General features: G+C 41.8%; 3 protein-coding genes across 5 annotated transcripts in view; 1 reads left to right on the forward strand and 2 right to left on the reverse strand.

Annotated features, from left to right (window-relative positions):
• Positions 1-9,132, reverse strand: part of LOC108246753 (synapse differentiation-inducing gene protein 1) — a 27,232-nt gene extending 18,100 nt beyond the window's left edge. The window contains exons 1-3 of one of the 3 annotated variants that reach the window (XM_025010148.2): positions 8,800-9,132; positions 6,336-6,887; positions 1,094-1,231 (exon numbers count right to left, since the gene is read on the reverse strand). In XM_025010148.2, the coding sequence (XP_024865916.1) occupies positions 1,094-1,231; positions 6,336-6,827 (630 nt within the window). In that variant the 5' untranslated portion in view covers positions 6,828-6,887; positions 8,800-9,132. Of the gene's footprint in view, positions 1-1,093; positions 1,232-6,335; positions 6,888-8,071 lie in introns of all 3 variants that reach the window. The other 2 variants (XM_017434454.3, XM_017434453.3) reach the window with 2 other exon arrangements.
• A 1,226-nt stretch (positions 9,133-10,358) lies between these two features.
• LOC119616675 (histone H3-like) lies at positions 10,359-11,489 on the reverse strand. Its single transcript, XM_037973566.1, has one exon. The coding sequence runs from the start codon at positions 11,487-11,489 to the stop codon at positions 11,046-11,048; it is 444 nt and encodes a 147-aa protein (XP_037829494.1). The 3' UTR covers positions 10,359-11,045.
• A 1,002-nt stretch (positions 11,490-12,491) lies between these two features.
• The window catches only part of LOC108246754 (cullin-9), a 72,443-nt gene continuing 67,940 nt past the window's right edge, over positions 12,492-16,994 (forward strand). Inside the window, 2 exon segments of the mRNA XM_017434456.3 lie at positions 12,492-12,656; positions 14,172-14,870. Coding sequence (XP_017289945.2) covers positions 12,536-12,656; positions 14,172-14,870 — 820 coding nt within the window. The 5' untranslated portion in view covers positions 12,492-12,535.

Here is a 16,994-nt window from a genome sequence, read left to right on the forward strand (position 1 = left end):
GTTACCCTCACATTCCTTTGGCAAAAGCACAACAAACTGAATGGAATGATGTGGGATCATTTGTACATGCATGTCAAAATGAAACTGATTGGATTATTTCACCAGTTGACCCAAGTGTGATGTTTTCTGAGCGGCAATCAGCGTTCAGAAAAACATTACATTACACAGTGCACTGTCAGAAAACTGTGGAATTGATCCTAACCACAGATTCAAATTCTGAAACATGTTTTTTGTCAGAAACAGATCTGTCTTCACTACCTAAAGCTCTATCTGAAGTTCCTACAGATTTTTGGGCAAAAACCAAATATGACGTTGGTCTAATTAGAGGATGTGAACCAGTGGTAATTACCCCTAAATCTAATTACCGACCATGTCAAAAACAATATCCTCTCAAAACTTAAGCTGTTAAAGGCATTAAACCAGTTTTTGAGGCTCTGCAGAAAGCCGGCATTATTGTTCCGTGTAATGATTCTCCAGTTCACTCGCCAATATTTCCTGTGAAGAAAGCTTGCATTCCTGGTGAGAAACAAGAGTGGAGATTTGAGCAAGATCTTAAGTTGGTAAACAAAGCGATCATGCCACGGGCAGCTATAATGCCAAATCCGTACACTATTCTGTTTCAGAACCCTTCAGATGCAGTTTTTTTCAGTTGTTGATCTTTCGAATGCATTCTTCTCCGTTCCGGTGCATCCAAACAGTCTAACTAAAACCATGACACAGCCCTGATACAGTCGAACTCCCACCCTGAAGAGGTCCGACTTACTGCCGGCAATGAGAACCAGACTCTCCCACTGTTTGTATAGAAACTAAATAGCTGTACCTTTGGACACCTTAAGACAAAATAAGACCTAAAACTCTTCATCACTCAGTCTCCTCATCTTTGGAACTCCCTCAGATGTTGGGAGAACTGAGGGTGTCACAAAATGTGAATGTTTTGCAGCCTTAACTGAATGGATGGAAACAACTTCTTTCAACTTCTTTCTGTCTGACAGGAAATAAAGCAGTGATTTAATTTCTTTAACGCACAGCCTTTCTCTGATATTGGGCTGTATGGGTATAGAGTTTCTGAACAGCGAATAAACCAGGACCTCACCTCGTGGGACAGGTAGAAGGCAGCGATGCCGAGTGGCCAGAAGCAGCAGAGCATGGAAAAGATGCTGAGACCAAGGTGATCTCTAGGAGGCATCAGAAGGAAAGCATCCTCACTCTCAGATCCACTGGAGTAATTACTCTGATCAAACACACAGAACATAAAGGCAATGATTTCAGTTGTGGAACTGTTACTATTTTTTTATTACTGGACATAATTAATTATATGACAAAAGATTTGGGAAAAAATAAAAGACTGACTGTTTTTAAAGTTCTACTAATGAGAAGAACTTCTCAGGAAAACATCTGAATACTGAGCTGATGTAACAGGAACAAATCATGATGCAACGTTACTGTTTCTGTAAAACATTTTTTAAAATGAACTTTGTTTTCATGTGTTGTTGATAAAACCGAGGTTTCGGTCACAGAGGAGGAAAAGGATGAAGAGGAACCAAAAGCTGAATGCAGGAGGCAGCAGAGAAGAAAACTTTCTTCACTCATAAAAATTCAACTAAAAGAAAATCAAGGAGAAAGAAAACTCCAACTGACCTACAGTTGCCTCGATAGCAACACACAGAGAGCGATATGCTGCCACCTCTAAACGGGCTTCATTCTTTAGTTTTCTTCTGTTAACTTTAATCCAGTCTGAACAGAAGAAGGCACCCACACAATACATGCATCATGCAGTCACAACATCTATGATTTTATTATTAGTGGCGTTTTGAGTTACCATGGCAATGTAGTTTAACAAACACAACACTCAAAACACAGCATAGGATAGAATAGTGACTCATTCAAGAAATAAATTGGAAAAAAAAACATTTGGCGGTCTTTGAACACTTAGTACTTCAACATAGTTTTATCTTGAACTATCATAATAGAGTTCACAAATACATTTTATCACCTGCTGCCATGAAAGGAGAATATTAATGGGATTTCCTCTGTGTTTGTGTGTACATTTGTCTATCAGCAAAATGCTGTTATACTGTAGATTCTTAGTCATTCAAGACATGGTGGATCCAAAACAAACAAAACAAAAAACAACTGTAGTTCCAATCTGGGGAGCTTTCTCAGTTTAAAACTGGAGAGTGTGGAGTTCAGAACTTGTAACTAGTTTAATATTATTGCAAATATTATTGCAAAACATATTGATGATCTTTTCGCTCCTCTTGCAGAAAATACACCACACCACATAGAAAACTCTACTGATTTTGCTAACAAAGTTCAACATTTAAAGCTGGATCAGGGAGAAACCCTTGTTTCATTTGACATCACTTTTCTTTTTCACTTGCATACCCACATCAGAAGCAGTGGAAACCACCAGAAAACGACTTCAACAACACAATGACTTAAACAACAGGACCAACTTCACCCCAGACCAGATCTGTACCCTACTGAACCTCTGCCGTTCCACCACTTATTTCCAGTATAATGACAGAAGCATGGTTGTGCCATGGAATATCAAATGTCACAGACTGTGGTCAATCTCTTCAGGAAGTGGAAAAGAGACCTCTGAACTCCTCTGAGGGAACAACACTGAGGCTCAGATATGTGGACAATACCTGTGTCAAAATCCAAGCTAAGGAAGTAAAAGCTTTCACCACACAAATAAACTCTGGTGACAACAACATCAAGTTCACCAGCGAGGATGCGAACAACAACAAGCTGCCTTTTCTGGACCGTTTGGTGCACATGGAAAGAGAGGACAGCCTCAACATTGAGATTAACAGGAAACCGGCCCACACAGATCAGTACCTTTGGTTTGACTCTCACCACCCACTGGAACACAAACTCACTGTCATCAGAACTCTACTACATTGGGCTGAACACATCCCCACAAGGACAGGAGAGAAAAGGAACAAAAACATATAAAAAAAGATCTCCAAAAATGTAGATATCCTAACTGGGCTTTTGTCAAATCAGTCAGGAAATCTAGAAAATACGTCACAGAACATAAAGGAGAAGAAAACCCAAACACAAAATATTGTCATCTCTTATGTTGCTGGAGTATCTGAGAAACTCAGAAGTATTTTCTCCAAACACAACATCCTGGTACATTTCAAACCCAACAGGACTCTGAGACACTAAGAAACTAAACAGCCTCTCCACAAAAACATGGCTCAAAACAAGAGGGCCACATCTTCAGGACAGGACTCAGCTGTTCACCTACACCTCAAGGATAAGGGACACCCACTTTTGAGGACCAAAATGTTCGAGGACCAGGATTGGAGACCACTGCTCTAAACTCTCAGGTTTTGAATTGAGAAAGCTCCCTGGATGGGACAATAAACATCTCCAACTACAGAATAGGAGTCCAATTATTTTATTTTTATATTTTTAGGAATCAGCAAAATACCTACTGAACCACTGGGTGGATTTTAATGAAAAATATTTATTGGATGTACTTCTACAACTGAAAACATTTTAAGTCAACCTGATTAAAACCATAAGAGCTGTCAAATTACACGATTTTTTATAAATTTCTAACACAATTTCTACAGCATTAATTGATTGTTTGGGGGTTAATGTAACTCAAACTCATCAGGGTTTTCATGAAATTTCTCTCCCAATATTACTCTACTTCTGTCGACTCTCATCCTCACTGGTTTTATTTGCCATTTTTTTAAAAGACAAAGACGAACTTTACCTTTTTTCTGTCAACCTGGCATCTCTGACTTCACTGTTCTCGCTCTGACACTGTCTACATCCGGGGATTATTTTACTGTCACGCGCCAAGACTGTCAGAGTGTACTTGTCAATGTTTGAATGTAAACAAGTGACTTGTAATTGTTGACAACAAAATAGGACTTCTAATTTCACTCATTTATTGCAAATTATAAAGTAGACTTTTGGTAGTGAATGATGTGTATTCAGTGGTTATTTTTTTATCATAGATGATACACATATGCAAAAAGTTCAATTCAAAAACAGTGAAAAATCGCATATTTTGACAACTATTATGGCTTTTTTTTAGTTGACATTGGAAAAGTTTGCTGCAAGTAGTAGGCACTGCTGAGAATCTGCTGAGTCACTGGTTGCCATGGTGATTCCCACCTTTAAAGGAGGGCAGAGATGGAGGGGCAGACAATAACTGCATTTTAAAAAACAGAGACATAGACTAAAGAGAAAGTCTCAAACAAACATTTGCTGTGTGAAAACTGCAAGTTGAATTGAAAACATTCTTGAATCACGAGCGACAGGAAGCTCCAGTGGTTACGGTACTTGAAGATTTTCAGGTTTTACCGCGTTTTAGTTAGGAGATAAAACAAGTTAAAAACACCCAATAGTTTTCATTTTGAAAGGAAAATCAAAGTTGATTTGAATTGCAACCCTTTCAGAGCCTACAGTATATTGGTACTCTCTGCCCTTTAGAAATATTTAAAAGAAAACCAAAAGTGCTGTAGCTACGCAAAAACTTTAGAAACTAGATGCAGTCTGAGAGCGCAAACCTCCGTCAATGCCATAGGGTCGCTGCCCGCTTAGAATTCTTTAAAACATTCCTGAATCCGTATCGTGACCCGATCACCACCAAAATCTAATCATATGCTATATGCTATCGAAAACAAAACCTCCTTTGTTAAAAAAAAAAAAAATGTTTGTGTCATGGTCTGTATTTTGTATAAAACCCATAAATTGGTCAAAAACTTTATAAAACTTCAACTGTGATTTTACAAAACTGGTAAAAAAATACCAAAAAGTTGAATAAGTTGGTGACAGACCAATGTTCTCTGACCCGTAGAGTACTTAAATGGTGTTTCTAGCTGAAAGCATGTTGAAACATTGCAAAAATGATTCCCTATTGTCTTGTTTTTGGCAAATTATATCACCATAGTAACTTAAAATGCCACTAGGTTGCAAAAGTATTAACCCCTCTTTCTATTTTATTGCCTTACAACCTGGAATTTCATTGAAATTTGATTAAAATCCATAATTCTCTAAAAATAATTGAAATTTATGTAGTTAAATGAGGGGGAATTTTGTTTTAAATAAAAAAAAATATATAAAACTGAAATGTGGTGCGTGCATATGTATTCAGGTCCTTTGCTTTGAAGTCCCAACCACTGTGTTCAGAAGCCACATAATTAGTTCAATAAGAGCCACCTGTGAGCAATCTAAGCGTCAGATGAGCTCAGTATATAAACACCTGTTCTGACAGTCCCCAGAATCACCACCTGTAAGCAGTAAAGGCTAACCCCAAGCTAGAAACATCACTAAGACTAAGGAACTCTCCACACAGGTCAGAGACAAAGTCAGGTAAATCGACCACCTCTCAATATGCTGAGAACACCATCCCTTCAGTGAAGCATGGTGGTGGCAGATACAGTGAAGCATACTGTGGGGATGTTTTTCAACAGCAGGGATCTGAAAATTGGTCAAAGTTAAAAAAAAAAATGTATGAAGCAAAATTAAAAGAAATTCATGATAAACTTGTTTATGTGTCCCAGAAATCTGAGACTGGGACAGAGGTCCATGTTCTAGCAGGGCAATGAGACTAAACACTCTGCTAAAAAACACTCCACTGGTTTAAGGAGAACCAGTTAAAGGTCCTGGACTGGCCAATCAAAGCCCAGACCTCAGTCCAAGTGAGGATCTGTGGTTTGATTTAAAGAGTGTTGGACACAAGCAACAGCCATTTAACCTGAAGGAGCTGCAGCAGTTTGGTCCTGAAGAAAGGACAGAAGATCCAAATTAGATGGACCAAGATCATGGAGACGGTCCTGAAGAGACCTGATGCTAGAACTGATGCAGAAGGTGGAGACACAAAGTATTGAGATTCAAGGACTGAACACATAAGCAACCACCATTTTTTTAGTTTTAAAGTTTTTAGAATTATTTAAAACAATTTTCCCCCTCATTTAACTTCATCTGAAGTATATTTGTAGAATTCTTTTTTTTAAACAAAATATAAATCCAAATAAGTTCCAGGTACCATAATACCAAGAGAGACAAATACTTTTGAATCCTACTGTAAATATTATACAGGTGTACTCTTCCTTTTAGGCCTCACTAAAGTTAATGGAAGAAAAATAAATATAAAAACCCATTTAGAAGTGGAGAGTAACATGTTCCTTCATAGCAGCGCAGAGAGCGCAATGCAGAGCTTTGCCATAATGATACACTTCCAACTGTAAAACGTGGACAGTTCAACTTTTTGTTTTGTTGACTATTACTCCTTCATGTTTACATTTTGATTAAACATCCCCAGTTCTCAGAAAAGGTTCTACTTCCTGACCTCCTGACCTCACCTCAAGCTCCTGGAAGTCGTCGTCATCATCAATGTTGTACGACAGCGAGGGAATCTTTCCGTCCTCTCCTGAAAACTCCAGAAACTTCCCATCAGAAAACAGCAGCACCTCCTTTGTGGAGGAGGAGAAGACTTCCAGGCCGTGCCCTTCAATGAAGGTGGTCTCACAACAGTCTCCTCCCCCGGCCTCCCCCCACACCTGCAGGACGCTGTCGGGGTACAGGAGGAGGCCAGAGCCGGGTCCCAGGGTGGACTCTGGTACCACATGGTGGGGGAGGAGAGCCCTGGGGTTCAGGAGCTGAGGTTGAGTCCCGCTGTGCTCCTGCTGAGGGGACGCGCTCACCATGTGGCCCTGGAACAACAGGTGACCCTTCTGAGGCTCCACCCCCAAACTGTGGGTGTTAATGAGGCAGTTGGTTCTGCGGGAGTTTCCTCCTCCTGCTCCTCCTCTCAATGAGAGAGTTTCAGCCTCCTCCTCTGCTCCTCCCTGCATGTCTCTCTTCAGAGGTATTCCTCACACAGGTCAGAGGTCAGGGGAGGGGACTGAACTCTCCTGAAAAACAAAGAATAAACACGATGGTTTCAGACTCCTCCTTCAGAGTCAGATCTCTGAGCTCATTTTTACAAAAGTACATTAGACGTAAAGTTTAAAACTCAGATCAAGTTTGTTTGGTAAACAAATTTAAAATGTTTTATAAGTTCCTAAAGATTAAAACTTAAAACTCTGCTTGTTTCAAATTTTTCTGACCACAACTGTAAAGTAAACCAATGTACCTACGCTGGAAATAAGTACAATTAACTGGTTTTTTTTTTTTTTTTTTAATTATATGTGTTTTTCTCACTTCTTCTGCCTACAAGAGAACATTTGGATCTGGTAATTAATACTTTTTCAATACATAATGACTGAAGCAGTCAGTTTTACCCATTATTCTTCTGTTTCCATTATGATTTTAGTCTCTGCTCCTCCCACAGCTTTGTAAAAATCCCAAACAAAAACACATCAAAACCTGCGTCTCAATCAGGAACAGTGAGATCTAACTGTTGGTTGCAGAACATCAAACAATAGAGATTAAATTCATTAAAACTGAAAAAGTCCCCATTACCATCAATAGTATTTAGTTACTGTGAGCGGTAAAATCCAGTCCTGTTTGGAGCTCTACATCTCAGACAGACTTCACAGCAGAATCATCTTTCAAAGTTTAAAGAAATCACAGAAAGTTGGACTTTACATGACTGAAATGGTGTTTTCAGATCTTTATCAGTTTTTATACAATCACAGTTTAAGTTGGAGGATTGTTGGTGATTTTGCAACTTTTTGTAATACTTTTGAACTTTCCAACATTTTTACAAACAAACTAGGACTGATGGTTTTCTCTCAAATCCTTTAGAGGTCAGAGTGCACACACCCAAACTGCCATTGACTTTCATTTAATCTAAGCTCAGCATTTTCACTTCCAAACAGGAAGTGAAGGCTTTTTTTAACTTGTCATATCTCCTCCATGAAACCTTGTAGAAACATAAATTGAACGTATGGAACCATCAGAACCTTTTGCTTACGGGTCAAGAAGGTTTTTGATCCGACTTACAGTTTTCACACAGAGGCTTACTTTTTACTCTGTGTTTCTGCCTAAAGTGCTGCTGTCTGATGCCCCTCCCCCTTTTTGTTTCTTAAAAAGGCTAAAATCACCATAGCAACCAGTGACTCAGCAGTTTCTTTATCCCTGGTTTTTATATTACCCAGCAAGCTTTTCTTCCTCCTATGTTTCCATCATGGCCGCCCCCATAGATCCTGTAGAATCTCAGACTTCATGTCATCTCTAATCAGACCTTTTATGCTCAGGAGGGGTTTAAAGTCAGAAAAAAACAAAGAGAAGAAGAGAAGAGGTTGAACCTGGAGTTTCAAAATAAAGCTCTTAGATGCTCTTCAAAATAAGAGTCTGTCTCTGTCACATCTAGATTATTACAACGTCTTACATTCATGTTGGGCTTCAGAGAGTAAATTTGATGGATGTTGGATCTGCTTTGGAAGCTTTAACATCTCTGCAGATATGTAGTTGTTTTTATTTCCCCTCAGAGTGACAGCTGTGTGTGTTTGGATGTATGGAGTGTTTCTGTTCAGTCAGTTTTATCAGATTTTCTTCATTTTATTCTGATCTTTGAGTGATTTTCTGTATGCGGCTTCACTTCATCCAAGTCTGATAATCCTGAATACATTCATAAACCGCTGAGCTTCAAAGCCGCCTGGAAATCAACCCCCATGCACACAAGCATGCGCGCGTGCGCGCTTCTTTGCCGCCCGCAGATAGACATATAAACATGATAAAAGCTCCTAATCAAACCTGAATACCCACACCGGCTCTGACGTCATCCCGCTGCTCTCTCTCTCTCTCTCTCTCTCTCTCTCTTTCTCTCTCTCTCTCACACACACGCGCGCGCGCGCACTTCACGCACACAAACACACTCGCCTCCCAAGGTGAGACATGAGAGCTTCGTCCATTCGTCCGGGGGGCTCCTCCGTCCTCTGGCCGTCCTCAGAGCGTTATGAACCGGACACAGAACCGACAGAGTCCAACTGAGAAGCCCCGGAGCTCCGAGGCACAAAGGAGCCGAGAGAGGAGCGAGGCAGGCAGCCAGGAGGTGGACAGAAGGTGGACAGGAGTCTACGAGGCTGGAGGATGACTCTCCTGCGGAGAAGAGTTGGAAAAGAGGAGGAGGACGAGGAGGAGGAGAGCACATCAGCTGCTGTGAGTTTCCAGACCAAAGGAAGAGGAGGAGGAATGTGAGCTGAATACCGAGGAGGTGCGCGTATTTAGTTTGGATTCATCAGAGACCTTCTCCATGGTCCTAAAGCCCCTCAGAGCTCCAAACAGCTGATGAGATGGAAACATCTCAGATCCCTCATCCGGTGGAGACACTGCTTTTGTTTCTTTAGGCAGCTCAGGTGGGACAGTCTGTCCACAGGACAAGTATTATTTATATTCTCCACAAATCTGGCCTGTATGGAAGCGTGACAAGCCATGTAGTGACACTGCAAACATGGGGAAGAAACCTAACACCGACATCACTCTGACCACACCATTCCCACTGTGAAACATAGTGGTGGCAGCATCGTGCTGTGGGGATGCTTCTCTTCAGCAGGGACAGTGAAGCTGGTCAGAATTGATAAGAAGATGGATGGAGCTAAATACAGGGCAGTCCTAGAAGAAAACCTGTTAGAGGCTGTAAAAGACCTGAGACTGAGGCGGAGGTTCATGTTCCAGCAGGACTACGACCCGAAACATCCAACCAGAGCTACAATAGAACGGGTCAGATAAAAGTCCAGAACCTAAATCCAACTGAGAATCTGTGGTGAGACTTACAAACTGCTGTTCACAGACGCTCTCCACCCAATCTGACTGAGCTGCAGCTGGTTTATAAGGAAGAAAGAGCAAAAATGTTAGTGTCCAGTGTGCAAAGCTGAGAGAGACAAACCATAAAATAACTGCATCTGGAACTGCAGTCAAAGGTGGTTCTACAAAGTACTGACTCAGAGGGGTGAATACTAAAGCACACAACACTTTTCAGATAAAAACTTCACAATTATGCACTACTTTGTGTTAATCCGTCACAGAAAATCCCAGTAAAATACAAATTGGTGGAAAAGTTCAAGGGATAAGAATAGTTTTTCTGATCACTAAAAACAGATAGACATGAAGCATCAGCGCCCTCTGCTGCTTAGGAAACACCACTGCAGACATGCTGTCATCATCATTCTCCCTTCTTCATCAGAGGATTGTTTTAGAGTAAGTAGTCGTGAGAGTCAAGGCCTCAGTGGTGTCAGTAGTCATTAGAGCACTTGGTACTGTGACCCCCAAACTGGAAGAGTGGCTCCAACAGATCCCAGGAACAACCTCAGAGATCCAGAAGAGCGCAGTCCTAGGAACAGATAAGATACTGAACAGAACCGTCAAGCTTCCAGGCCTCTGGTAGAAGACCTGAGCTTGAAATGAAAGTGGAACAGCCCATGTGGAACAAATAGGGGCGAGCTAGATGTTTTATTTTTTAAATATAAAAGTCTATTTATTTCTATGTATAAATAAATAATATATGTGTGTGTGTGTGTTCTAAATACTCAAACACAGAACCAGAAAAGTGATTTTAACTAACAAAACTATGACAGAAACGTGATACATGAACATTTGCAGTTGCTACAGCTGTCTCCTCACAGCAAGAAGGTCGGCGGTTCTCCTCCCTTCTGAGGCCCTTCTTCGTGGAGTTTATATGTTCTCCCAGTGCACATGTGGGTTTTCTCTAGGAACTCCTGTTTCCTCACACAGACCAAAAAAATGCATGTTAGGTTCATTGATAACTCTAAAATGTCCCTAACTTGCATCTTTGCACAGCCTGCATCTTGGATCCTGTCTGGTATGGTAGATTCTGGCTTCTGTTGCTCTTGTTCTGCCATGATTTGTGCCTCTGTGCTGTCCTTCAATCCAGGGAGAATCAGGGGTTCAGGGTTCAAACCCCGGTGCCAGCCTCGCTTACATAATGAGCGAGACACATTGCCATGCAGGCTCAGATGTCACCTGGATTGACAAGATCCATTCAATTCAAAAATACTTTAATAATCCCAAAGGGAAATTAAATGTTGTTGTAGCTCATTATCCTGGTTTTGTTAAAAAGTTGGTATAGTTGCTGATAGCAGTGGGCAGGAAGAATCTCTTATAGCGGTCTATCCCGATGTGTCCTTGATCCTGGCATCCTCAAAGAGCCCCACCAGGTGAACCTCGCTGGCCTCCTCCAGAGCCATGACGGCCGAGCTCTGGAAGCACAGGTCAGTCTTGAACTCCTGGGTGATCTCCCAGACCAGTTGCTGAAAGGGTAGCTTCTGGATGAGCAGCTTGGTGGACTTCTGGTAGTGGTGGATCTCCCTGAGAGCCACGGTACCAATCCTGTAGAGGTGAGGCTTCTTCACTCGGCTGGTGGCCGAGGCACTCCAGTGGGCAGCTTTGGTGGCCAGCTGCTTCCTGGGAGCTTTACCTCCGTTGGATTTAGTGCTTGGTTCTGGCCATGAATTGACTTCAGAGTTCTTCACGTTCAACACTGAAGAGTAAAAGATGTTAATCAGCTGCTCCTGATAGTGAAAAAAAGCCACCTTGTTGTTATGGTTACGCATCATAACAAGATGTCCAAAAGTAAAAGATTTCAGTAAAAAAATCCTTGTAGCTGCACAGCATCCGATACCAGAGGAAATAATCTTTCAAAAATAGTGATTTACAAGTAGAAAAAGAAGGAATTAAAATTTTCAAAAGCAATATCTCAGAATTAATGTAACAGAGCTACTCTAACATGCAGCCACCTTGAGCGGCGCAATTCTAGAAGATGACATTTCATGTCAGATGTTGGGGAACCAGGACATTCGGAATAAAAATGGGCTACTGGAACAAGACATTTACTGGGCAGCAAAGCCCAGAACAGCTACTGTGCAAAAACCTCAAGCTGCCAGCCCTCTGGTAGAGAACCCAAGCCTAAAGTGAAGGGGATTGCCCATGAGAGTTTGTGAAATCTGTCATATAAGTTTGCTTGAGGAGACCCCTGAAGACAGAAAAAGCTAAAAAAGGAAAAATATCATTATATATATATATATATATATATATATATATATATATAATTAGGTAAAGGTTTTTATTCCCAATTTTATAGCGTTGTAAATATAAAATCAGCAGATTTAAAAAGTTGCAGACACCACAGACAGATTGAGGGTATTAAGGGTATTTTTACAAAATAATGCGAACACTCTGAATACTGTTGCAGTCTAACATGTACACATGTACTTGTGTGTTGGAGCCTTTTTATTTGCAACTCAAAGCTGAACAGCCCTGGAGAAATAACATTTATTTTCATTTGCTGGAAAGTTTTATGTTGGTAAAACTATTAGGCTCAGAGAGACAGGCAAAAACTAAATGAAAAAGAAAACAAGAAAAAAAATAAAAATGAAGTAATGACATTACTAACATAAATAAATAAATAAATAAATAAATAAATAAACAAACAAACAAACAAACAAACAAACAAACGAACGTGGAATCAGTTTTTTTACATTCTGCTGCTTTTCCGAAGTTCTGAACAGGAGGGGGCGCTCTGTACTGAAATCAGCTCCTAAACCCACAGGAAAAGTAGAAGAAGAGTTATCAGTCACGTGATTCCTGTTACAGTGCGCAAATGCGCATCAAGATCGGACCTGTGGCGAAACGCGACCGAACTCACAGAACCAGGGTGGGAAACGGAACGTTAAGGCGGAAAGGAAAACTGCATGAGCGGGTGAAGGTCTGCGACACGGCAGGTGAGGCGGGAAACCGAAACACCGGGCCGGACTGTGCGTCAGCGGAGCCGCTAGGACACCGGGGCGGAGCGGCAGGCCCCGTCGCAGCTCCTTCGCGCTCACAGTCCGTCCCACCAAACTCCGTTCAATAAATGGCTAAATTAGGGAATAACGGAATCGTAAGAAACCATGAGCCAAGCGGGGAAAAGTTCAGAGGTTTCCTTTACAACGTCTTACATTCCTTCTCAAACCGTTACTTACACACCCACCCACAGTGAGTCATCCTGACCGAACACGGTCCGGTTTCTGTTTGAGTTCAAGTCTGAGTCAGAGCAGAACAGTTGCAACAAGTGACAGCAGCGCCGAAGTTTCACGGAAATACCCAAATCTCCGACAGAAGTCTCGGAAAACATACCAACTTCAGTTCCTACTTGTTCTGGTCAACGTGACCTAAAACCTACTGGTTCCGAAATCGAGTCCGCTGGCCCGGTTTCAGTTGTGTTGACTAGTCAAACAGCTGGTTAATAAGGAAATGGAGACGTGGCTGTTTCAATAACGTGCACAGTTGCACGTGCTGTTTGAAGAAAAAGCAAACCGGAACTAGTTCAGTTAGACCTGATTCGTCAAATTTAATTAATATTTCACTGCTTTTTGATACCCAGGTCATATTAGACCAGGTCCTGATGAAAGACCACTTTAGACATTAAAGAAGACCTGCTGTTAGTTGCTATGAAGATGCCTTTTTTAATCGAGTTTATTAAAAACGACTGAAGAAGATATGATTCCTCTTAAAGGTTTAAATCCATATGGTTTTGATTGTTTTCTTCTGAGACCTGTAAACAATAGCAGGTCATCTGAAATGTCTCTCCCCTCTTTTGTCTGCATAGCAACCAGCAGTGGTTCTCTTTTTATTTCTTCTCTCATCTCCATAGTAACCATGAACAGGTCTTTTTTTGTCTCCAAAGCAACCAGCAACAGACCTCTTTTAGTGTCTTCTTCTCATCTCTATAGCAACCACCAGCATGTCTTTTTTTTAGTGTCTCATCTCAACAGCGACCAATGGCACGTCCATTTTAACAATAGGTCTCTTTTGCATGTCTCTTGCTCATCTGAATGGCAACAAACAGCGGGTGTCCTTTAATGTCTTCTTTCTTGTCTCCATAGCAATCAACAGCAGGTCTACTTGAAAGTCTCCTCTCGCATCCCAATAGCAACCAACACCAGGTCCCTTTTTATTGTCTCTCTCTTGCCTCAATAGCGACCAACAGCAGGTCTTCTTTAATGTCTCCTCTGTTATCTCCATAGCAACCAACAGCAGGTCTTCTTTAATGTCTCTTTCTTGTCGCCATAGCAACCAGAGATAGCTCATTTTTAATGTGTCTCCCTCAACTTAATAGTGTCCAACAGCATTTAATCTTTAATGTTTCCTCTGTTGTCTCCATAGCTACCATCACCTGGTCTTCTGTTTTTTTCCATCTTGTCTTTGTAGTGACCAACAGCAGTTTTTCTTTAACATCTCCTTTGTCTTCCCCATAGTAACCATGGTGGGAGAACGCCGCAATGGGAACCTGCTGGTCCAGCTTGGCCCGAAGCTACAAGCGTACCCCGAGGAGCTGATCCGCCAACGTCGCACCCATGACGGGCAGACGGAGTATCTGATTCGCTGGTGCCTGGTTACTATTGACGATGGTTCCAGCTCTGGGGGCGGAGCCAATGAGATAAGCGGAGCAGGCAGTGGTAGCTCTGGAGTGAGCGGTTCTGGCGGCTCCACATCCGGAGAAAGTAAACCTGAGAACATTCTGATGTGGATGTCTATGGAGGATGTGTATGCCAACTGTCCCATGCTGCTAGGCAAGAGGAAGACAGACTCACAGCGCCCCCTGCAACAGCAGGAGCAGCAGCAGGGAGGTGACGCAACGGATGGAGGCGCTAGCAGCAGTGGTGAATTCCCAGCAGATGTCACCTTTGACGAGGTGGAGCTGTCAGACATGAAGCAGGACGTAAAGAACCTGGTGTGTCGAGCCCGGAAGCAGATGGCCAAGAAGAGAGACTTCTCAATCAACATAATGCACACTATCCACGTGCTGAGCGCGTATGCCAGCATTGGCTCTCTGGTTGGCGTCTTTAAGGAGACAGGTGCCCTGAACCTGCTGATGGAGCTATTGTGCAACAAGGAGACGCAGACGAGACGCAGTGCTGGCAAGATGCTGCGTGCGCTGGCCTCGCATGATGCAGGTACACAAACACAAAAAAATTGCTACATTCAGGGTCAGTTGTGAAACACAAATACCATGCAGGTTAAATAACGTTACATTCAGGAGCACCTGGGAAATACAAAAATCAGGTCAATTAATGCTACATTTAGGATCAGCTGGGAAACACACCATGCAGGTCAAAAAACGTGCTATCAGGGTCAGTAGGGACAGAAACACCATGCAAGGTAAATAATGCTACATTCAGGGTCAGCTGGGAAACACAAACACCATACAAGGTGGATAATGCTACATTCCGGGTCAGTCAAAATTTGCAGTCAACATTTAGGGACATCTAGGAAAGTCAAACACTTAGTGTCTCTTATAGTTGAACTCTTTAATACCAACTCATTTGGCTATGCAAAGGGCTAACCAAATGAGAAGCAGTTGTTCATTTTTTCAGGTTTCTGAACCAAATCTTTCTCAAAAACAAACCATCATGAAAGAACACTGCATTAGCTAATCTCTACACAGGATTTCCTCCAGTGTTTTATAAGTCTGGCGGGCCGCTAGACTAAGCGTCGCTTGATTAATTTTAAATATGTCATTTTTTTATACTCGTTTTTTTCCACCCGCATCCCCAAAACTGCTACCTTTATCTATTTTACTACGCGCCAACAGTTACGCAATCGCGCTGTACCTGCCCCTGCGCGGTGTCACGTTGTGAACCTTTTATAACTTGGGGCGCGCCATGCTCCGTTCATAATGGACAGTTACGGTGCTCTAGCGGAGCTGGTTCACCGGTATCAGCGTGGAGCTGCGTGACTCTAATGAGCCCTGAGGCCGAGCCTCCTTCAGCTACCTGGAATTAGTAGGTCGCTGAAGCCACAGCAATAAACATTATCGGGTTTAACCAAAAATGGTTAGTTGAGCTAAAATTCAGCGGGTGGCTTTACAAGACCTAATATTTACCATATTAGGTCAAATGTTTAGTGCTTAGTGAAAATATTAATATGACGCGTGCTAATTTATCCTAGTTTACCAGTAAAATTATCATATCATTAGATATGATTTGTTTTGTTACATGTAGTGATCCAACATGCAGCCTGTGCCGCAAAAAGCAGAGTAGAGAGATGCTGTACTGTATTCTCTGTTGTTACTCATTGGCCTTGACGTGAGTCGTGTGTTGGTGCTTTGTTTGCAGTTTTTCATTTATGTTAATTTAATTTATTTGTAAATGTGACCTAAATTAGGATTCAAATTAGGTGCAAACAATTAGTATTTATTGTAATTGTATTTTTGTATAAAAAAGTATTTCAAAAGTGCCTTTTTGTAAAACTGTAGTTTTACAGTATATCACATAATAAATAGCCATATTTTCAACTTTCCTGTCAACTTTAATTTTTTTTTTTTTACTAAATCACGGTCGGCCGACGATCGGCCGGCAAACAGCCACCTACCACCGGGCTTAGCCTCTTTTTTGGGGAAAATCCTGGCTACACCTTTCCAAGACAGAGAGTCTGTTTAGTTTTTCATTGTTTAATCAAATGACCAATGTCGGTTACTGTATGAATGAATGTGTGCTGTTATATGCTGATGTTGCTGTAGTTGCTGAACATATCAGTCCACTAAGAGTTGACTGAACTTTTGTCAGCAGCTTCAGCAGCAAGGCAAATAACATTACAGAAATGTTTATGTGATTCTTAATGACTGGAGACGCCGGTTGATGGCTCTGTGTCCGATACATGAAGATTGTAATTATGCATTGACAGAAAACTGTTCTGCATTTAGTTCCCTTTCAGTCGATTCACTCGGTACAACACATGTACTATGGGTTCCCTTTCAGTCGATTCACTCGGTACAACATATGTACTATGGGATATCACGCTCCCGCGTGTCCTGGCTGAAGACACCTTTAATCACGCCTTTAGTCAAATGACGTGATGACGACAAGTGACAGGCCCCGCCTGCACTATGTAACCGTCCGTCATCACAGTCATTCCTCAGTTCTTACACTCTTCACCTCGCTAAGAACACCTCTCCGAGTCAGGCTAGCTAGCTGCTGCTAGTTAGTTCTGTGTTTCGCAAGGCTTCTCGGAATTAGCTTAACTGCTTTTGTTGGTGTTAGCCACTGCTGCCTGCTGGTAAGTGTGCCTGCCCGCGAAGC

Source organism: Kryptolebias marmoratus, linkage group LG22 (assembly GCF_001649575.2).
Source record: "Kryptolebias marmoratus isolate JLee-2015 linkage group LG22, ASM164957v2, whole genome shotgun sequence".
NCBI lineage: Eukaryota > Metazoa > Chordata > Actinopteri > Cyprinodontiformes > Rivulidae > Kryptolebias > Kryptolebias marmoratus.

Coding starts and splice junctions, on each gene's coding strand:
- LOC119616675 (XM_037973566.1), bottom strand. CDS start 11,489: ATGCGTAACCATAACAACAAGGTGGCTTTTTTTCACTATCAGGAGCAG.